Source organism: Eubalaena glacialis, chromosome 4 (assembly GCF_028564815.1).
Source record: "Eubalaena glacialis isolate mEubGla1 chromosome 4, mEubGla1.1.hap2.+ XY, whole genome shotgun sequence".
NCBI classification, from domain to species: Eukaryota; Metazoa; Chordata; class Mammalia; order Artiodactyla; family Balaenidae; genus Eubalaena; species Eubalaena glacialis.
Genome location: NC_083719.1, coordinates 4,254,819 through 4,278,123, shown reverse-complemented (window position 1 = coordinate 4,278,123; position 23,305 = coordinate 4,254,819). Strand labels below are relative to the sequence as shown.

The 23,305-nt window shown below is 45.3% G+C and overlaps 1 protein-coding gene across 1 annotated transcript in view; it reads right to left on the bottom strand.

Annotated features, from left to right (window-relative positions):
- The window catches only part of ICE1 (interactor of little elongation complex ELL subunit 1), a 57,912-nt gene that overhangs the window by 5,729 nt on the left and 28,878 nt on the right, over window positions 1-23,305 (bottom strand). The window contains exons 11-17 of the mRNA XM_061189112.1: window positions 23,193-23,279; window positions 21,047-21,456; window positions 14,086-18,792; window positions 12,686-12,854; window positions 9,949-10,109; window positions 6,907-7,097; window positions 4,927-5,033 (exon numbers count right to left, since the gene is read on the bottom strand). Coding sequence (XP_061045095.1) covers window positions 4,927-5,033; window positions 6,907-7,097; window positions 9,949-10,109; window positions 12,686-12,854; window positions 14,086-18,792; window positions 21,047-21,456; window positions 23,193-23,279 — 5,832 coding nt within the window. The remainder of the gene's footprint in view (window positions 1-4,926; window positions 5,034-6,906; window positions 7,098-9,948; window positions 10,110-12,685; window positions 12,855-14,085; window positions 18,793-21,046; window positions 21,457-23,192; window positions 23,280-23,305) is intronic.

The window sequence follows — 23,305 nt, the reverse complement described above, 5'->3', positions numbered from 1 at the left end:
CCTTTAAGAAATCATCGCCTGCTGAGTTCCACTGCAGTGTCAAAGAAGAATATCCACAATTACCTGAGCGGGCTATTAAAATATTCCTTTAATCAACTACACATCTGTATGAGACTGGACTTTCTCCAAATACTTCAACCAAAACAACATACAGCCAGAGACTGAATGCAGAGCAGCTATGGGAAACCAGCTCTTCTGCGAATCTAGACAGTGAAGAGGTTTGCAGCAAGATAGTGTTCCATTCTGCTCACTCTTATTTTTGTTTGTTTTGGAAATAGTTATTTTTCATTAAAAATATCATTTATATTAACATTAGTTTATTACTACTAATTTTAAGTGAATAGTAAACTTTTTTTTAAACTCCTAGTTTTAATTTCTAGTACAATAATTGACACATAAAACCTGGAGTGACAAAACCTCTTTGGGGGTCTCACTAGGGGACTAAACAGGACAACACTCCTCGCCTAGTCCCCACCCATCCGGACCCTCCTTTATTCCAATGGTCTTGTGGAAACCAGCTTGCTTCAAAGCGGAAGCCTCTGCGCCTCCCTCACGGCCAGGCCTCATGTCCTTTTGCCCCTGCTGTTACACAGGAGGAGGATTCGGGGACACACCTTGGATGCCGTCTTACCCAAGTCCTCTTCCTGTGCTCTTATGACAACATTATCCTGCATGCTCACTGTTCTGTGTCCATGTTCTCTCTCAATAGTACAAACAGGCCACAGGCTTAGATGTGACCCAGCCCATCAGCCTCATCTCTGTGTTGAATATGGAGAAACTGAGGCACGGGACACTAAAGGGACTTTATTACTTTGTATCCCCTATAGGAACTAGCTTAGCGCTAGTCACATGCACCCTGAATGCTGTGATAGACAGCAGACATTCAGTAAATTCCTGCTGATCAATGACTCCCCGGTTAATTCCTAATCCAGGATGAAACTGTAAACATATGGATAATCCCTTAGCAAGTCTTTCAAAGGCTGAAAAGTAATATACTTCAGAGATCAGAAATTTCTAGGTACTGAGCACTCTTAGATATCTCCTTGCAATCAGATCAAAGTGCTAATAACTGCATGTCACCAGACCTGTCCTCTGAGACAATCTATTGGGAGCATTCAATGCATGACTATTAGCAGAGAAAGGGACAGTGTGCGTGCCTAGCACAGCTATGGGATCATTTGGCCATGGGATATGCATGTGTTTCCAGATAATACACGACTGCATTATAACGGCTCCCTTTCTTTTAATTAAAAATGCTTAATGAAGTGGGTTTTATAAAGCTTTATTTAAGTTAACGGAGCAAATCAGAGATAAAATAAGAGGAAATCATGAGTCTGAGGTATATGGTTTGGGGGAAAAGGCTTACATATATGATGACCTGACAAAGATGATGGACAAATTTGCTAAATAGACGGGAAGAAAAGTCCCTCTACAGAAGGAGGTGAGTGAGTCCAGGGCAGTTCAGCCAACATATTAAAATTCAAGTAAGAAATGTGGAGTCAGTCTCAATGTCAAAGACAACACTCCCCACTCACGGACGCCTGAGGAGGAGAGCTTGCCGGCCTTAGGGAAGGTGAGACCCAGTCTACAGGGCAGGGATCAGAGCAAGATAGTTACCCAGGGTTTTCAATCAAGATTTCAGATGCAGGTATGTTAAGGAAAGGATGAGTTAAGACAATTGCAAAGAAAAGCTGAAAGACAAGATGAGACACTGGACAGAAATCAACCAAGCACTGGCTATTGCGGCCTGACGTGCAAAAACCTGACGTGAGAAACAGTGTTACCCTAGCTTCTAGGCTCTGCTAACACCAGGTGGGCCATTTCAGAATTTAAAGCTCTTTGGGGCACAAAATGGGGTATCCTGTACCTTTATACTCCGCTGCGACTAATGGCAGGCAGACTGCCGTCCCCACTCTGCTCCCTTCCCACCCAGAGACCTCAGACAGGGGCTCACCACCTCCCTACCTCCTGCCCCCCCAAAGAGGCCCCGACTCCGCCAGGACACGGGCAACCTGGAGCAGGCTCTCCCACTCCTCCGCGTCCCCAGGGGTCCAGAGCAATCCAAATGTTCCACAAAACGCTCTTTAATCCATTACTGTTAAGGTAGGTTAGAGAAACCCCATTTAATAATCACATGTAACCATTTCAATTGCTAACAGCGGTGTTCATACCCCAATCCAACATTAGATAACACTGAACCATTTTACCAGATAGCCTGTTTTTATTTCCTATGGGGTAAAAATCCAATTAGGATTTACAAATTTGGAGTTAAGAATACAGACAGTTCCTTTATTTTATGAATGCCTACTGTGTGACTTCATTTATTAAGAAATCACAGCCAACCAAGTTAATTATTTGCTAAATTCTTTAGTAAATGTCAGCTTCAGAAACTGCAAGAAGCTTCTCCAGCAGAGTTTCTTCTTAGAAACGGTTCAAACTCCAACTCAGACGGGTGTGTGGGAAGGAAAGCACACATCCACCCTTAAAGCCACCTCTCAGGATTCCGCCCAGTTGACAGAGCAGGCCTCACCTGCTTCCACCCTCCCCCTCGGCCCACCCCTGCTGGCTGGGACCCCAGCCCCTGCTCTGCTCGGGGGTGGGGGTGGGGGGGTGCCTTCAGCGCCAACAGACTCCCAGCAAAGCTCAGCCCCGGTTTTCCAGGAACAGCCCAGTGGCCCCTCTCGCCCTCCCCACACCAGCTCGACCTGCCCTGGTCCACCTGCGGACCTCAGCAGGGTTTGCCAGTCCTGAGTCTGCTCTCATTTTTGACATTACACTTCCTTTCTAATTAGCCATCCTCTCAACTAAATTTATTTACTTACATATTATAATTTTATTATACAGTATTGTTAATTATATATTAATTATACATTATTCCTATGACACACATCATTGTATTATATCACTAATTATGTAAATATACATATATTACTCTAAATAATATATATTATCAAATGTTATAAATTATTTTCTCAAAAGCTACATTTTAAAGATTTAAAGAATAAATTAGTCTGAGTTTGACTGAAACTACCAGTCAGGTTTTCTCCCTACAATTATATATCCTTGTTTTTAGATAAACTATGACCATATTCTTCTTAATTCACAAATGAGTTACTTTTTAAGGTATATATTCGAAAGTATTTCTATAATCTTGTGCGGGTTTGTCTGGAACCTGAGAATTTGTAATTTTAAAAAAGCTTTTCAGGCAGTCTGGACAATCAACCAAAGCTGATAAAAGCTAACTGAGGAGGAGAATGACATGTGAGGCCGACCCTCCATCACAGATGCTTCCCAGAGCAGGTGGGGTCGACCACCAGAAACACAGCCTCCCACTCTCACTTCCCTTCCTGTTACAATCAATAAGTACACAAAGAAACAACCACTGCAATGATAACAGCAAAAATCACACCATATTTTATAAGTGTGACTTCAAAAGTATATTCTTCAGCAAATTCCACAGATTCTTCATCTAGGTCAACATGTAAGCATTTATAGACCTAACACCTTTCCTAATTTCTTAAATTCTCAAAAAGCTTTCTCAATTTGGAATGAATTAGTTCAAAGTATAAACACATTCTTTCTTGAATCCATAAGAGAAGCTGCTACCAAAATCAGAATTTCCAGACACACACATGCCACCAGCTGACGGCTGAAAATGAGGTCACTGGCCCTTCCGTGTCCTTGCTGCTCCCGCTTGGCACAGACAATGGTCCTCAGGGCACTGGACCTGCGGCATTCAGGGAAGTCCCCCCCCGAGCAGTTCAGTCATCTCCACTTGCACACTCTCATGCTCTCATGTTCTGTATCTTAACTCCAAGTGTATGTTCGGTGATTTCCAGCGAAAACTGTTAGATGTCCACCTTGAAACCAGGTTTTTGTCAAGACCCAGTTTATATATTTATTTACTACAATGTTCCTGTGTTTGCATGTAAAATGTGCACAGTGCAGGAATGCAGATACAGTAACAAAATTAGTCAGGGATATTGTATTTCTTACTGTGGTCCATTTATAAGACGTGATTTAAAAATTCTCAAACCTATTTCAGATGGTTTTAGCTTGGAGTTTTAATTAATTAAACGCCAAAGATACTTAAAAGTCATGATAACTATCTCCAAGGATCTAAAGGGCCCTGACACAGAAACAGGCTGAACCTTGTTTTGTCAGCCCTCAAGCAATCAATACATGGCAGATAGAAGAGTCACTTCAAAGTAAAGAGAGCCTTCTAATAATGAACAGACCTCATCACTGATAATGATGCCTGGACTGGAGAGCAGTTTGTCAGAGATGGGTCAAAAAAAGGAAAAAATAAGTAAAAATAAAAAATAAAGATTTGTGGGTGAAAGGGAGGGGCAGAACTAAATGGCCACTGAGGTCCTCTTTAGATCTGAGATTAAAAAGAATCCATATTTCACTTAAAATATTTTTAAACAATGATTTTAATTTCTGTTTATTCAGCTTACAATTTACAGAAACAAAATAAAACTAGTTCCCAATTATAGAAGTACATAGTTATCCTTATCGAGCGAGTATGAAAAAAAAAAATCTGGGGTGCAAGCAGGGATTAAGTATCTACTTATTTTAAAAATCAAATTAACTGTAATTTATAGCAATTTATGTATCCTGGAGTGTATATGCAAGTGTGTGCATGTGTGTATATTAAAATTAATATCTGAGAATCAAGAGTTCAATTATAAATAAAATGTACTAACATGAAAAATCTTAAATCTGAAAAAGGTGAATAAAATGTTAATTTACAAAGGAAGAGTATGAGTAATGAAAATTAATTTAGTGCAAAAGTACCTACTCTGGTGGCTGTAAAGTCAGTTACTATAGTGAAGTTTCAGTCAAAATATATTATTACACACTTATTCTCTCACCAAGATATCATCAATAACAAGAACAAATTTAATACAACAGACAACTCACCAATGAGCCTCAGTATTGACGCTATGATAATATCAGGAGTGTATGCAATGTTTGCATGTCCTTTTCTGTATTTTATCCACTTATCCATTACAGGCCACAGCTCCTTACTACAAAATAACAACAACAAATATATACATGTATGTATGTATATGAAAGTATGCTCACCCACCATCGTTCAAACATTAAGAAGAACTTATCTTACAAATGGTCCATAGGAGGCAATTAGTGAAGAGGAGGAACTTTTAAAGATGTAGCATTTTTGGCTAACATGAGAACAGACACTGAAAGCTCACAAACTTTCCAACTATTCAGGATCTCTGTGCTTACAGTGGCTTTAAAAAGGCTGCAAACACCCATGCTTGCATCTTTATTCTATTTAACCCTTTTCACAAGGCTTTAGTGTAGAGATGCTGAACAATGCCCCCAAGTCACAGAACTGGAAGCAGTAGTCTGGATCCTCACGTGGACCATCCCGACGTAAGGTGGCACCTGCGTTCTAGAAGCCTAGTTTCCCGGGGTGAAGCAAGGACAAACAGGCTATATTTTGTACAAAGAACTAAACCAGAGGAAATGAACCACACTTTACATGGATTAAAGAAACTAGGTCTACTGACTGAAAACAGTGGCAATTCCTCTTTGCTCTCTCTTTTCAAAAATGTATTAACTTCTTACATAGTATTTATAATATTAGAAAAGTTAAATACAGACAAATGAAAGGAAAATGTACATTAAAAACACATTCTCAGATAACTATCACTCTTTTAATTTGGGGCTTTTCCTCCCACAGACTTCTATGCTTGCATGTATGTAAAAAACACAGTCAAAGTGACTGCAGTGCTTAGGAATCAGGGTCTGGAGTCACCCAGGCAGAGATCCTGATATCCAACACTCTGTCCATACCGCCAGCGGGGGGACCTTGGACAAAGCACCTGTGACTGGCACCACCCCTGGTGGTCTCATCTGTCACTGGGGATAGAAGGGCCCCTGCCTCCTGGGCTTCCAGGAAGATGAGGCCCAGGGCAGCCACTCACACATCATCACCCAGACAGCACTGAACAGACTGTCCTGGCACTTTCTTAGTAACAGACTGAAAAACACTTTCGTGTCAGTATATAAAAATCCACGTATAGCTATTTATTCTAACATGGCTGTATCTCATTATATAGACATTCCATAATTCAATGACCTATTATTTGACATTCAGATGTATAATCTTTCCCGAGTGTTAAGAAGGGAAAACAAGAGAACAGATTTCCACAGAATATATTCCTCAGGTGTCTCAAAGATACAGACTATTATTAATCCTTTGGTGAATCCTTTTCAATGTGATAAACCCCTTTAAACCAGCCTTTCTCAGTCAGGGTTGTAAGAAAATTAAGGGTTGTAATTAACTGCAGAACAGTTATTTGACTACTTTCTCCATTCTCCAAACATGCTGCATAGATAGATGAACAGAGAAAAGTTAATTCATTACATAAAATGGACGCCTGAGCGTTAACAGGCCCAGTTCTCTCCTGAAACCCCAGTGAGAAGAGCTGCTGACCCAGAATTTTGAATATTTCTGTTCCTGTGGGTTTTTCCATAGTATCTGTACATTAAGATAATGATCATTACATTTCAATCTACACATATTCGCTGAGCACCTCTCTTGTGTGGGTGCTGCTCTCTCTCTACGTGCTGGGGGAGGCCAGGGAAACCAACGTCCCCCTTGCATGAGATTCATTTTCCTTTAGTAATAAGAGAATACAATGAAAAGTAGTGAAAGGTACCATAAAAAAATAAAGCGAGGGGATGTGGCAGTGACACTGGCATTTAAGAGTAGTTTTATTAACTCTTACTCAAATCAAATCAAAATGTGCTTTGTAAATGTTTCAGCTGCCTTAAACAGCAAAAATGGTTCAAACCACAATTCAGCAATCACTGAACAGACTACCTGACAATTCAAATAACCCAACTTAAGTTAGCAGAATAGCCCTGTACCTTATAATGTTGTCATGTGTCCAAATCCACTTCTGATGGCAGCAGAGCAGATCAATGGCACATATGTACTCCCAAGTGTTATCACTTAGGTCTTCACCAAATCTTTCACTGGACTGAAATTCTGTTTTTGGACATAACTGTATGGTCAAAAGCAGCTTTGAAACCATGAAGCCAACATCTGCAGGAGCATTCTAGCAAATAAGGTAAAAAAAAGAAAATTTAGAGTTTCAAATATAACATATCTCATGTGGGTGATCTCAAAGAGTATTAACAAGCATCAGATGAATAATCATTTAATTTTAAAGGACACCTTTTGAAAGTTATTTTGAATAAAGAACTATGTTTATCTTAGTCATAACATCTGTCCCAAAATGATTATACAATGGCGGTTGACAGGCCTGATAAAAAAGCTCCAGGCAGAATGCAGAATCCAGTCAGGTAGGAAAGATACTGCAATCCAGATAGGAATGCAAATTTTCATTAACTGAAATCAGAGAATTAAAGTTTTATTAAAAAACAATTTTTAATCTTTAAAAAATTCTTCAATAAATTCATTCTGTCATCTTTCTGACCCTAGATATCAGTCTGCTTTTTCCAGAAATTCTTAAAATTGAATCAGATTGTACTAGACTCTTCTGTCTGGCTTCTTTTACACCTATGCATGCTTTTTTGATATTTTTCCACATTCTTGCACATATAGGTAGCTTGAACAAACTGTGGATATACCACAGTTTGTCCATTCACCTATTGATAGAAATCTGGGTTACTTCCAGCTTTAGGCTGTAATTAATAATGCTGCTTTGGACATTCATGTACAAGCCTTTTTGTGGACATAAATTTGACTTTCCTTGGGTACATACCCAGCAGTGGATTTATAATTTTTTTCTTTTTTTATTGGGTTTTGTTATTAAAAATGAACAAGGGGCTTTCAATCTTCTCTTACACCTGAAAAAGAGTGGAATTAGTTGGTTCTTTAAAGATTAAATTCAGATGAAATCTATACACGCTTCTTGTATACTAAATTTTTAGTCACCTTTTCAACCTTTTAAAATGGAAAACAACTGGTTTATTCCACTGTTTTACCCCTAAAGCCAATTTTGACCATTTTTATGTTGCTAAGGGACCATCCTCGGTTTGCGAACCTGTTATGCAGCTGTAGGCGGCAGTCTTCTCATTCTTCATCCTCCATCTCTACTCACACTGCCTCTCTCATTCTGAAATCCTGAACATTTTTGCTTTTCTCTTTTTACATTAATCTGAACTGAGTTACCTGATTTATTAGTATTTTTTAAAGGCAATTTTTTTTTTTTGTTCTCTACTTCATTACTATTACACCTTTTAAACTATATTTTTTTTCTGGATTCCTTCTCATATTTTTAATTTTTAAGATGATTATCAGGGAACTTTATTTATTACTTGTTTAATAATGAAGACATTTAAACTATTTCAATGAGTGTAAGTTTTCCAAAAACGAGAGGTCTTCGGTATGAAGGGTTTTCCTTTCATACCAAATACTGTGATTTTACTTCTGAGTTTGTATTTGTTCACAGATTGTCCAGGACTGTGCATCTCGATCTCCAGGGAATTTTTATAGAATCTTTTAATTCTTTGTCTAATTTTACTGAGTCGTTGCCAGAGAATTGAGTGTAGACTCTTTACTTTTTAAAAATTAAGGTCAAATGCATGACTGGTTTTTGCAAATGTCACAGACATATGAAAAAATACAGTCTTCATTCTAGTTTACTTTTTATATTGTTGAATTCCACTACCTCTTTACTTATTTTTGTGCTTCACACTTATTGAATTCTGTAGGATAGAATTTGGAAGTCCTGGACTATAATGGTATTTTTTTTTCCCCCCCAAGTATTCCTCTTTTTTTTTTAATAGCTTTGACTTAATATTTTTATTTGATATGATACAGGTTAAACACACTTATTAAAATTCTACCTTCTTCATTAATCATGTTTTATCATCCAAACATATCTGGCTTCATCCTGAACAGGCCAAAGGAGAAGGCTCCAGTGCACAAGCAGGCGGACCAAGCAGGGACAGGAGTGGCCCTGCAGGTAACCGCGGAGGGTGGAAATGCGTGTATGGATGCTCTTCTCACTGCTAAGGGACTGGAGTCTGATGGTACCTCACACCAATACACTCTGGTTTGTCTAGGTGGATTGATGAAGAGATAATTACAGACTTGCTTTTTAAAATTCCCTAACTTTTTATCCGCCAATAGCCCTTTCCTTTTCTTTTCATAAGAAAATAAAAGTCTAATGAAGAGTAACATCAAAAAGTACTAAAAAGGAAAGCAAAATGACATACAAAAGTCGACTACATGCATAAGCCAGAATTTTTTTAAAAGAGGACAGTAATACAGTCATTAAAAAGGGCAGAACAAAGTGAAAGTCAACCCCTCACTGACTTCAATACCTCTTCTTAAAGATTACCACTATCAATTCAGCAACCAGCGATCCTCATTAGAGAAAACCTATGAAGAAAAGAACACCAATCTAGATACTATATTAACATATCAGTCACTAAAGAAAATAAGATAATGAAAGAAAACATGGAACACAATACTTAGAACAAACACAAATTCCATCAACTGGAAAGAAAAACAGAGAATATTAGATTCAGAAAAAATCGTAACAGGAAGGAATTGAGATACCAATTTTTTCACCTAAGTACCTGTACTAAGGTACTTACTGGTACTAAGTACCAGTACTTTCACCTAAGTACTGTAGAAGCAAATGATGTGCATCTCCTCCGAGCCCTCACATATATATGCGCATGTATAGATTTCATCAGCCATAAATTAGTACACAAAAGAAACTTTGTTCAATTAACACAGCACACAGGTCTACAACTTCTCCCAAAGTGTCTCATGCATACTTAATGAACAAAATGCATAAGCTTAGACTAAAATGATATTTTAAAGGATCTAATATGAAGAATAATATCTCTGAAATGCTCACAAATACAAAACCAAATAATAACATTTATATAACACCTACAAGTACAGTATTACAAAAAAAGAAACCTCACCTTCTCCCAATTGAGGAAAGCTCGCAAACAGTTCAAAACTTCTCCTTTAGCGCGTTGCCTGGCTACCAACTGCATTGCCTTATTAATCACCGATTGAGAGATAAATATATCATGCCACATGTTTGCAATGAACAAAGTCAATTTTTCAGACTCTGGAAAATCTATGAGAAAAAAAACAAGATAATAAACCTTTATGTCTGATTAAGTGAATAAATGACAAACTAAGAATATATTTGAATAATTTCCCCTTGTGCACAGCAGGGCCACCTAAAGCTAAAGGGAAGAAGCCTGACGAGGCCCCAGCCTCAGTTATTTCAACTCTGCTTCTCCATCTCTCCCGCCCATCCCTCCCCTCCCCCCGCCCCCCCAGCCAACCTTTCTTTCCCTTTGGCCAACTTTCTTTAATCGAATTTGAAACACAGTGCATGAGTATACACCACTGTAGAAAAGAGCAATAAACTCCAAAACAAGAAGAGAAGGCAAACCTCCTCTCGCAGGTTCCAGACCCTGCGCCCAGAACCCGCCCACTTGGTGCGTGTCCTTTCAGGCCATGTTTTATGCATTTACAAGACAGAACTCACGTGAAGAACACCTAAGGCTTCTGGTATGAAGGGATGTTTTTTATAAATTATGACTGATAATCCTTTTCTTATGAATACCTTCTCCAATGCCACGGCTTGTCTTTTCTGTTTGTCTAATCAAGTTAATCGAGGCACAGCTTACACACAATAAAATACACTCTTTAAGCAGACAGTCTGAAGGATTTTGACAAATGAACACACCCATGTAACCCCCACTACAACCCACAGATGGAACATTTCCATCATCCCAAATTCCCATGGTCTGACCCTTTCAGTGAATCACTTTGTCCCAAATACAGACAAGCCTGATCTGCTTACTGTCACTCTGCACATGTGCCTTTTCTCAAATACTTATGAAGAGATTCGTAAAGCATGCACCCTTCTCTGTCTGGCATCCCCCTCTCAGCAAAATCCATGTTGCTGCACGCATCACTAGCCCTTTCCTCGTTTGTCTGAGTAGTATTCCAATTGCTTGATATACCACACTGGTTTTTCATTCAACTCCTGATGGACCTTTGTTTCCAACCATGGGCTATTATGAATTAAGATGCTCTGAATACCTGTGAACTGTATATGGATATGTGGATATGTCTCTATTTCTGTTGAGTAAGTACCCAAGAGTGACATATCTGTGTCATATGATAAACTGTTTAATTTTATAAGAAACTGTCGAAGTGTTTCGCAACTGGTTGTATCAGTCAACACGAAGATTCGTATCTTGTTTGGCATGACGCCCCATCTTTTTCGTTTTCTCTGTTCTATTTTATCTAACACTGCAGGGTGTATAGAGAGAGGGTAACTCAAAGCATAAACTCACTGCACTATTTTGATCTGTTACTTTGGAAACCTTGTGCTTATCTGATTATACTTCCTCCTGTCTCAGGACTCCACATGCTGTTCCCTCTGCCTGGAATTCTCTCCCTCACTTTTATCTTCACATCTAAGTTCAAAAGGCACTCCGAGGAGCAAAGCTTCCCTGACCCCTGAGACTCTCTCAAACCCACCTTCCACAGCACAAGTCATTCATTCAACAGATACTTAACGAGAGCATACAACACATTCTTCTGGGGTGAGGATGTAGTAGGAACAAGACAAACAAAATCCCTGTCCTTACAGAGTACGCAACCTAGCAGAGGAAAGAGACAGCAAACGAAAAGGTTACAGCGTAACCATAGCAAAGCAGAGGGAAAAGCTTCCCGACAGAGAACCTGTTACAAAGACCCAGAGGTGAGAGCGGGCTGGGTGTATCTGAGGAAGAACCAGAAATCCCACGTGGGCTCTGCAGAGACCCTGTTGCCCTGCTTCCTGCTGCCCTTCACTGCTAAAACTTGACGTGTGCGCCCCACTGGAAGGCTGTATCTATACCTGGGTTTGGTCACCATCAAAAGCCTTAACACTTATGTGCACCCTGTAACTATTTGTTAAATAAGTCAGTGACTGAAAAAATAAATGAAGTGGGCAACAAACACAGCAGCCTCACTCACAACTCTACAAGTGACAGATTCAATTATCCTGATATTTAAGCCCCATAAACATTATGGTAGTAAAAGATTATCAATCTTTGCAATCTAGATAAGACTCTCTGATGTGGCATTAAATTCCATTTGTGTATCACTTTGCTATATTAAAATGTTTCCACTGATGATCTGATATGAAGAAGGAGTCCTATTTGCTCCATTAATACACTTAAGAAATAGTAGTAAAAAGAAAAGAGAATCAAAGGACAGCCCTCCTTTCCATTTCTCCCTGAAACTCTTCTTTCCATGCGCTTATGAATCCATCTTAGCGTTTCTGCCCTTTCCAGCTAGTAACAGAGCAGAGCGGTTTGTCACTTTAAAATGATTCCATTATCTTGTGTCAACTATATCTGACTCTAAAGTAGCTGCACAAGGAATAAAACCGATACGCACTAATGAGAGATACACTTTTATACACAAGTGAAAATGTATATACTGAGCGAAGTAAGCTTAAGTCACACAAATTCTCCCACTGAAAACCAGGTATGGCTGGGTCTATAGCCTTCCGGCAAATGCACAAGACAACATGATTTAAAAAGATACACAGCAATACCTAATCTGAAAATACAGATGCACATATAAGCAGATAAAAAAGCAACAAGCCGTTTTCAATACAAGAATGTCGCCATCTAAACATACCTTCCTTAAGTAGGCTGTAGCAAAACAAGCGCGCTCTTTCCAAGTCTCCCAGCTGCCGACAAATACCCACATACACTCTGCAGAGGGCGTGGATGTAATTGTGCTCCACAGACATCGTCTGAATTTTCAGTTCTGAGAGAATAGAGCGAAGCAAGCACTCTGCTAAAGGCTGAATTGGAAAAAACAAAAAATAAAAATGAAAAGGCAATGTACACTGATACTTATCTTCAGCCTACTAAAGACCAGCTAAAAGTTACAAAATTAAGTACCTTTTGGAAAGTTGGAAAGATAAAACATGCCCTGTCTCAGAAAGTAGAGGACAACACCCACCATGGTAACTTGCTTTAGCAGGGAAAGCCGTGAGGCTCGGGGAGGAGAGAGCCCACGCCTGTCGGCGGCCGGGGGTCAGTGGGGCTGCAGGGGTCACGGGGCGAGTCCCAGGACACCTGGATGCCTACTGTCACTACCACCACTCCTACAAATGACCACTTTTTGGTTTTTACTAAAATAATCTGTGTGTGTGTATTAAATCCACTCGAATTCTACTCCCATTCTTGTTTTCTGAACTCCAATGTACTCTACACATTTATCCTGTATAGATCTTAAAATACTGGGTAATGTTTTCCTCGCCCAGTAAAAGGAGCATTAAATAATTTGATACATTCAGCCATTTGAAAATAAACATCTTTCCAAAGTTACCTGTACTGCTCTTTGTGCTTTCTGAAATGCAATCTAAGAAAAATAAATATTTATACCATTGTGATTCCAAGGATGTACAGATAACCGATAAAGCATAATCCATGGGACACTGGAAATCATCCACCCAGTATCAACATAAATATGTAGAAAATAAAAACCGAGGAAAGTCCTAATAAACCATGTAGGTAAATCTGCATAATCCTCCCCCAGCCCCCTTCCTGAAACTAAGCATCTGTTCCTGTTTGATTTCTGACCTACATCAAGGGGGGGAGGGTGCGAAACCCACACACTACCTTTCTGACTCTCAAAATTCTCAAGTGTGTATATAATACCATTCACAGAAAAGAAAGGCTCTATTACATAGCAATTTGATGCTTTGGAGCAAATCATTTCGAGCTTTTAAGCATGCCAGAATCAATGGGAAATACGCAATTTAAGTCCTGACAGGCTTTTTTTTTTTTCCTTTAAAATTTTAAGGTATTTGGTGAATACAAATTATCAAATCTCCAACGCCTTATCACTTCTCAAATGTATAAAATGCTGGCTAGAAATAAAGTATAGGTCCTAACGTTTACACGGGTAACTGCCCATCTCTGAGAATAAACTTCTGTTCAGGGCCAGCTCCCCTTTCGCTGACAGGAGACGGCCTGTGTCTGAGGACATGCGATTCCTAACGCCCCCAGAGCAAAGGAGCCACATACCTTTTTTGTTGTGCTAAATTCATAAACAACTTCTTTCTCTTGATCTCTCATCACAGGCTTTTTGGAGATGTTTCCCACATACACATGACTACGAATGACAGGTAACAGGTCAAAGGACGACTCTGCGATCTTCTTCAGGGCCTCCGCTACGGCTCCGTCGTAGGACTCCACGGTCTCCTTGGGGCTCAGAGGTGACTGTGAGACTGCACCGACGGCCAGAAGACGCCGCCCCTCCTCCTCTGCCCTCACAGCTGCAGCCTGGGAGGGGTTCCGTTGGGGGCTCCGGCTGACGCCCTCCGAGGGGGGCTCTGGCTCCGGGGACCCGCTGTCCAGGCGCAACCTCTTAGCGCTCCTCGGTGTACCCGCTGACAGTGCCCTTTTCCCACCCGAATCCTGCGGAGGCCCCAGATCTCTCGACTTGTCCCGCTTACAGTCACCACCAGAGCTGCCCCCTGCTTTCACAAAGGCGGTTGAGCTTGAAGTGATGGCTTTGAAGCCCCTGATGGTGCTGGCGGGCCCCGGCAGGTTCTTGGGGTCGGCCGGCGGGCCTCGCGTGAGCTGGATGTTCCCTTTGAGGATGCTGAGGGTGCGGGCCCTGGCGGACAGCTCTGGGTACATGGTGTCCAGGATCTTCACGGAATTCTCCTGGGGCGCTGCCACCGCCGGATGGGCAGAGGCGAACGGGGGCAGGCGGCCGGGCACGGGGACGGCGTGCTTTGGGGTCGCAGCACAAAACTGCAAAGGCGATGACAAGACCCTGTCACTGGCCGGGGCGGTGGACGGGGATGGGGACGCGTGTGGAGGAGAGGAGTGCCCCGGCTCCTCCAGCAAGGGGGACACCACAGGAGACACCATAGGAGACACCGGGATCTCACACGGCGGAGAGATCGGGCCGCGGGGAGAGACGGGTGAGGAAGGGCTGGAACTTGACGTCAGCGGAGAGGCTGGCTGTGAAGTCCTTGGAGGCGTGGCTATCAGAGGAGCCAGCAGGGGGGGCAGGGGGGGGCCCACCTCCTGCCGGATCTTACTCAGCGTGTCCGCACAGCAGTCCGCAGGAGTGGATGTGTCGGCGCTGGCTAGGATGGTCTGCGTTTGACTTCTCTGAGTTTTTCCGTTCCCTCTTTCTCCGGAAAATGACGGAGAAACTTCACTCTGAGTAGTCTCCACTCTGCTCGACGCTAACATCTTTACCGGTTTGTTTGTTTGATCTCTGTTTGAAATCTTTGATCGATTCTTATTTTTGCTCAGTGGCTCTAGCTTCGAATTATAGTAAGTGTGATCAGAAGGCACAGGCTGAGTCTCAAAGTTTTGATCATATATCTCAGAGCTAATCCTCACGCTGGGTTTAACGGGTCTGTTCCGCAAACGACTTTTATCAAAGTTAGCACTCTGACCGCTGCTTGAGATATCGCTCTGGGTTCCGGCCACACTACTGCCACACTGGGGCTCCTGAGAAGGAGGGCCAGGGCGACCGGTCTCTGGGGACTTCTCCACAGAAGGAACGGGAATGAAGCCAGCTGCCAGCCCTTCTGGATCCGGGGAAATGGGGGCGTCTTCAGGAGCGTCACACAGGATAACCTGGTCCACGTCTGGCATGAGCGCTACCCCGTTGATGATGGTCCAGTTGTCCCCTTTCTCAATGACTAGATTCTGATCATTATTTATCAGCACGTTTATAACCTCGGAGGTCACTGTAGAGATCTGACACTGAAACGCCACGTCCCCCGGCCCCACTCCCGGGGCAGCGCACAGGGGCGAGGGCTCCGGGGGTTCTGACGAGACCTCTTCCTTACCATCCACTGGCCTGGTCGCATCCAAGTTACCCCCAGACCTGCTGTGCGTGTTTTCATGGTCAGGCCCACCACCAGTGGGAGAACCGCCCCGAGCGCCCGAGCCGGCCGGCGTCAGGGGCGCAGAGGAGCCGGCTGTTTCCCGAGGCAGCACGTGCTCTTCCTCATGCTCTGCTGTCACGCCGTCAGGTGCATCCTTCCCACCCGCGTCCTCGCGGTCGGCCTGCAGCTCCTGGCGGACCCTGGTGAGCGCCCCGGGCAGCGTCTCCAAGGAGCGCTGGGCCAGCTGCCTTGTGCCCCTTAAAGGGCAGTCGTCGTCCTCCGAGGAGCCGGTGCACCCCTCAGAGGCTTCTAGTGCTTCCTCTTCACACAGGTGCTTTCTGTACTTTTCTCCTGAGGGTTCCCTCTGCTTTAATTCCCTGTTCATCCCTTCATTTAGGGTTCCTTTGCTAGAACATTCTGAAACAGAGTCCCCCGAACTATACCCTCCTAACTGACAACTTTCAAGAAACATCACGACCTCGGACGCGGAAAGCCCGTCTGTCTCAGAGAGTGCACCGAGGGTGCAGTCCCGCAGAGCCGAGGCCAGGCGCCCCACCTCCACGGAAGGCCTGGTCTCAGCCGCACCGGCGCCGGCAGCCCCCAGGCCCCTTCCGGAGGCCCCGACCGCGCTCTGCTGGCCGTCCTCCAGCCCGGCCTCGGGATCGTTCTCTCCCTCGCTGCAGCTCGGCGCCTCGCTCTCTTCTACCTCGGTGTCACCTCCGCCTGCCTCACGGATGCCCGTGTAACAGTACAGGGCACCAGGGAGGCTACTCTGCGGGACAGCACGCTTCTCCTCACCTTTGCTGCCAAACGATGGTGAAAGAGCGGTCTCTGTGGTGTCTAGGGCTTCAGGAGAAGCCCCCCCAGGAGTGTGAGAGGGCAGCTGCGGATGCTCCTTTGGGCCGTGCTCTACAACAGACGGGTCCCGTGTCACGGCCAGGGCCTCCCCTGAGGCTCCGACGGTGTCTCCAGCAGGAAAACCTCTTGACAGCGTCACCTCCGTGGCTGGAAGTTTATCCACATCCAGCCTGGACGTGTCCACATCTGTGGCAGGAAGACACGGGCTCTGCTTCTGCACCTCTTCCTGCACTGCGGCTCCCGTCACGACGTCTTGGTTTGGGACCAGGATGTCGTCAGAAGAGAAAGATAATGTACTATCTGTGGGATAACGGGAACTTTCTACTGGTAAAGAACCCCCTGGAGAATCAAAGTCTGATCTTCTCCAGGGGGAGGAAACTCGCGGGGCAGCGCTCTCTGTAGCAGCCGCCCCCCTGCTTCTCGGTGCTGTGTGCGCTCTCTCCCCACATCTTGCTCCAGAGGGCGTCCGACCAGCCCCATTATCAACGTCTGTCACTAAGGGGGGCTCCCTCCTAGACAGTCTCGAGGGCTCCCATCGTGCGCCCTGCATGGTTTCAGGCCGTGCCTGCTTGGTGATAACTGACACCTGGTTAGGCAACAAGGACGCAGGCGCCCTGAATCCCGCAGGACTGTCATCCTCTCCAGCACGTTCAGGCGTGGACGCTGATCTTCTACTTTCTGAGGACGCCGCCGCCTCTTGTTCACGTTCAGGTTGAGGTTCCAGCCTTTCTTCACCACTTCGCCGTAACAGATCACTGTGGTGCCACGAAGTGCTTTTACCAAAGCCAAAGCCACTCCTGATCAAGCCAGACTGAGGCCCTGCCAACGATGTGAAATCTGACCGACTCGGCGTGAGCTCGACCCTCGGACCTGGCCTTTCACCCAGCCCGCCTCTGGCGGCTCCCGAGAATCCTGACTGCAGGAGTGAGCAGATATCGTTCATGCCCTTCACAAGGGTCGTACACCCCACCTCGCTGCCCCTCTGACCGTTAGAATCAGACGCCTCCGACACTGGGCTCAGAGCACGTAAGCTGTTCTCCAGGTGGCCTTCTCCTATGGGACACTCCGGGGGCTCAGAATGCACGCCTATCATGGTGAACATGGCAGCCTGTTCCAAACGATGCAGTTCGGGAGGGCCTACTTCAGTAGGAAGAGATGTTTCAGCGTCATCCTCCAGCCCAGAGGGAGAGCGGGGGTGACCGCAGAGAGACGAGGCTCCCGAGGCCACGGGGGAAGACAACTCCTCCCCCAGACCGAGCGCCGCGGCAGCCAGCGCGGCCCCTGCTGCTGCTGGGGCAGAGGGGTCTCCCGAAACGAACCCTGGCATCGCTTCTCTTTCCTTCTCCAATTCTCCAGACAGTCCCTGAAAATGACCAGAAGTGGACAGACGACCTGATGCCGAAGTGACCCCATCAGTCAGTGTCCACTTGGTCACCTCCGATTTGGATGATCCTATCACTGTGGACGCTGGGGTTTTTCCTTCAGGTGCGCTGGGCTCATTCGATGGCCACGGGCCCAGGGGAGGATGACACGAGTCTGACGTCCCAAGGGCCATGCCCTCCTCTAGAGCCAGGCTGCTCGACAGCTTCTCAACACGCTCGCTGCCCGTGGCTTTAGGACGTGTCTTCTCCGTCTGCACTGACCCATCCATCTCCCGAACCTCTCTTTGTCTTCCTGCCTCATCCAAAACACCTTTTTCTCCCTCGCTCACGGACTCAGATGACACTGTCCAGCGTTTCTCATGAGCGGAGGGGAACGCGGCTGCAGGTTCTCTCAGGTTTGCTGTAAATGTCCCAAACCCAACCGCTGTCACCTCACTGACTTTCAATGTATTTAGAGCTTGGGTGGCTTCGTGTGGTTGGAGCTTTTCCTCCCATGTTCCAGTTCCTTTACTTTTTCCAGATGAGCTAAAACAATCCAGCGATTCAGGTGTATCATCTTCTGAAACAGGCTCCGAATTTCTATGTTGGGCCGAGTCATGATCACTGGAATCCGTACACTCTCCGAAGTAGATTTCCTTAAATATAAAAGAATTATATTAATTAGTTAGTAAAATACTACTTCAGTCAACTAAACGCAACTACCAACTAAATGCATTAAAAAAGTGTGTGCTTCCTGAAGAATCTGAAGAAAGGGTAGTCCACTCTCTGGACTCTATCAATGGATGGGTAGGTCTCAACGAGCACAGCACTGCTTCACCTTCTTTCCTTAAAGAAGCCGCCTCTCCCCAGCGTTTCCCGCACTCACACTGCTTCTCCCCAAACGGAGAAGCTTCCCAGTTCTACTCCACATGCAGCCTAGGGTCACGTCTCCTCTCCTAACTTCGAAGCAGGCCTCCTCTCAACTCTGACGTCCCCATGTTCTGGCCCAAAAGGCTTCCGCCTCTAGCTGCCCAGCCCCGCCTGCCTTCCCCAGCGAGCCGCGGGCTCTGGCCCAGTGCAGCTCGCCCCAGCGCCAGCCCGGCCATCGCTCTGGGTGTCACCCTGCAGACCCCTCTGGCCACACCTCATGCCTGTGCTGCACCCCGACACCTCTGCCTCCTCCACGGCCCCTGACTCCGGGTCTGCTCCGGAAGCCCCCCGTGACTCCCCACCAGCCCCTCCCATCTTGAGTGACCCGCCGCTACCACACAGCCCCCAGGAGAGCCGGTTCAGCCACCCATGCCCCCTGGTCTGCGAGGCCCAGGGACTGACGAAGGGTCACCACCGTTGACATGAACTTGCTCCCACTGGAGAAATCCTTTCCTCCCTTGGATGCTAGGGCACCATCACCCCCTGGTTTTCCTCCGCTGTCCTGACCATTTTCAACCTCTCTCCTCCTCTTCTGTTTGGCCGCGTCGGCACTGACAGCTCCCCAGGACTGTCGGGACCCGACCCTCTTCTACACGCGCATTCCGGCTGGATGGCAGCACGCAGCCCCGGGCCTCTGCTGGCCCCCAAGCTGAGGCACCCCGGCACCTGCATCCACCCAGCCTGGCTCTGAGCGCCATGCCCATAGACGGGGGTGCACCTCGCACACGCCGCACCTGGAAATCCCGCGCACACCTAGCACCTAACATTCCTATGTTACCTCCCCACCCAAAGAGGTTCTTCTTCTCTGTTGCTTCCAGCATCCTCGACCCCCACTCGCCTAACAAGCGCACCGCAGATCTCATGAGACGTGCTGCTCGCTCAACCTCGGGACCTTTTCCAAACCGGTTGACTGTTCAGCTGTCAAGAACTGAGGAAACTGCTGATTAAATGACTTCCCGACTACAGTCCTGCCTCCTTCCCGACTCTCCCCTCCCCATCCCCATTCATACTGTGACTAAACGAAAACCTTCAAGTGGAACTGGACCATTAGCTCCACTTCTTTGGATCCACCGGGGATTTCCCTTTGCCTTCAGGATACAGTGGAGAGTCCTTAGGACACACATGGACCCGGGGACCCGGTCTGGGTGACTGCTCCCCAGAGTCAGGTTCGCCCCGAGTCCTACACCTCTGTGTAAAGAGCTCCTCCACCTGACACAACGCACCCTCCACACGCTGGGCCGGGACGCCCGCTCGCTGGAGACGCTCCCGCCGCCCTCCGCCCGGCCTCCTTCCGGCGTGAGCTCTGTGTCCAGGCCCCTCCGGCAGCATGCTTCCCAGCAGCGTGGACTCCACCACGGCCCCGTTATGGGGGCGACCGCCTCACAAGACCCCACCGGGGTGACCCCGGCCCATGTCACCTCAGCCTTCCCAAAGTCTAGCACCAGCTCCAGAACGTAACAGACGTGCATTATGGTTTCCCGAATGAAGGATGTGACTCAAGGAGTCATTTATCTGTTCCTTAAGCCAAAAAGCATACAAATCTGCTCTGTCAAGACTAACTTCCTAAGAAATTACAATAAACCATTCTGCAAACACACAAAAAGATGATGAATTCGTTGCACGAAGGTGGGGAATTCAGCAACCTAACTGACCTGCATGCTCTATACATGGACTTCCCATCTCTGAAAAACTCCATGTCTATAAACACTTGTTTAATTCATTCATTCCATATCTGTTATGTGTCAGGCACTAAAGATAAGAGTAAGCAATTAAGACACAGAAGACTTACAGTACACTGTAGATGAAAACAATAAAAAGGCACCCCTAGTACAAAATGAAAAAAAGCCGTATGTGCACGTGGACCCGAGGGCACCGGCCCGCCTTGTTAAATCCTCACGTTCCTCCCTGACACGACCTGGTCTGAGCTCCCGTAGCAGGATGGACAACGTGGCCACCAGGTAATGCAAAGTGTCAACTTACAGGCGAGAGTGAGGACGGAAATGCACCCAGGTGTGGGGTCGACAGCAGAGGGGGTGAGGGCACCGGGGACAGAAGAGGCGGCAGGAGCTTGAAGAAGTCGACGGCAGCCTGAAGATCTTCATCAAAAGAATGATCACGATCAGAAAAGTCAGCACGGTCATCCTCATTCCCCTGCGTTAAAGCCTCAGGATTCCGGTCCTCTTTAAAGACACCATCGTCACGGCAAGCTGCTCCGCCCGGCCTCTCTCTCCCCGCGTCGTCACATGCAGAGAAGTCGCCCTCTATCTCCATGGACAGCTCTGCCAGGCACGTCTGCACGGCCGAGGTCCTGAGAGGGCTGCCCCCTGCTGGAGGGGGCACACCATCTTCCCTGGACTCGAAGGATCTGGGGTTTTCTTTGGCAGGTTTTTCTGTGGGGAAAAAATATATATAAAGAAAACTTTTAAAAAAAGCCTTATTTTAACAGTTCAAAATGCTTGCATTAAATCCAAGTAGAAACATTTTTAAAAGGCAACCAATCCCTTCCTAAAGAATATCCTATAAGACTTGAACATATTCCACAGAAGTATGCTTCCCTCACAACAAGCAAACGAGAAGACAGGCAGGTGGATGGTGAGATGCCCGTGTCCCATTAGCAGCAGGGTGTCCGTGCCAAGGCGCCCATCTGCCGCCATGGTAACGGGCCTTGACGATGCCCTCATTCTCTTAGGAAATCAGCAGGACTGGGGAGAAACAGCTTCTGCATACAAGGTGATAGGAAACACTATTTTCCCTGTCTAAAATCAACCTATATTAGGCTACTCCATGACCATATTTGTATAATACTCTAACTAAGGAACCTGACTAGGTCACAAAAATACTTTGCATTATAACGCAACAAGAAAACTAATATAAAACGCTAGTTCTCTTTGGATTTGGATTTTGGTATACTGCAGTAATGCTAATTGTTAGTAAAAACATTGTGTCCTAGGAGATAACTAGAAATAACCATTTGTCATATTTGAAAGCTGTAAAAATACATTTTGCAGAAGGCCTCAGGGCTCCTTGGAGCAGTGTTTGATAACAGGGCTGGGGAGGGGAAAATACAAGCTGAGCCTTAAACAGCTCGCAGTACCAGAAGTAAAGAAGTACTCAAAACAGGACGGGACATGCCTAAAAGACCCAGGAGCCAAACTAAAGATGGTCCCAATAACCAAATCTGGAGCAATTTGAATAAGATAATGAAAGTACCGTATTATAACATACAGAATAAAATAAATATCTGTGAGACTACACTGACAGAAATAGTGAATAAACAAGTCAGTGGTGAAAAGTGACAGCTCTTCCTTACTGAAGAATTCCAATTAATACACGTAGGAGGAATGAGGGAAATACAAAAACCACTATTAGAGTAGTAATCGTAGCAGACAAGATCCATCAAGAGATGCTAAAATCAGTGGGCTACAGTTGGAGAGAAACAGAATATTTGCAGTGTCAAAGCATCTTCCTCAAGATAATCAATGAATAAGGAAGCAACAGAAACTTTACATGGAGGAACCTGGCCAACACCACCTGAAACAAGCAATCAAGGTTAACATCCCCAGTGACAATGCAGACACACACACCCTCTCCCCTGGCACACTACTGGGGAACTCTTGCCAAAAATATACAGCTTCACTCTCATACAAGAAAATATCCCACAAACCAAAAGATTCGTATTCTACCAAATGATTCGTATTCTCCAAAAGGGTCAGAGATGTGAGACAAAGAAAAACCGTTAACTGTCAGACCGCAGGCAATTAAAGGAAGAATGACTGCTAAACGCAACATGGGGTCCTGGGATGGGAGGCGACAAAAGTGGGAAAATGGTGAAACTCGGTCTTCCGCGTACACCTGCCATATACACCTCCCCCCATGTGTCTTCCAGTTTCCATGAATACTCCCTGACGAAAGGTGCTATTACAAAATAAAAAGCCAGATGCATTCACTGAGACTAGAAGTCACCCTGGAGGGAATGGAGTTCTGTATGACTTTAAGTACCCATCCTAGTTTATTTCACTCTTTCAACGTGAGATTCAGGAGATATTAAAAACTGAAGGCATATAATGCCCACAGTAAACATTTCTACTGCATGTATGAAATGTACTTCTGGAAGCTTCTCTCTCACCTGGGACAAATCTGCTGCCTTCACCGGGTAGTCTGTGTGTTGTGTTTATACAGAGCCAGAGTTCCTTCAGAAGTAGTTTTACTTTTCCTGTGAAAGAAAGTAAAGTATTAAAG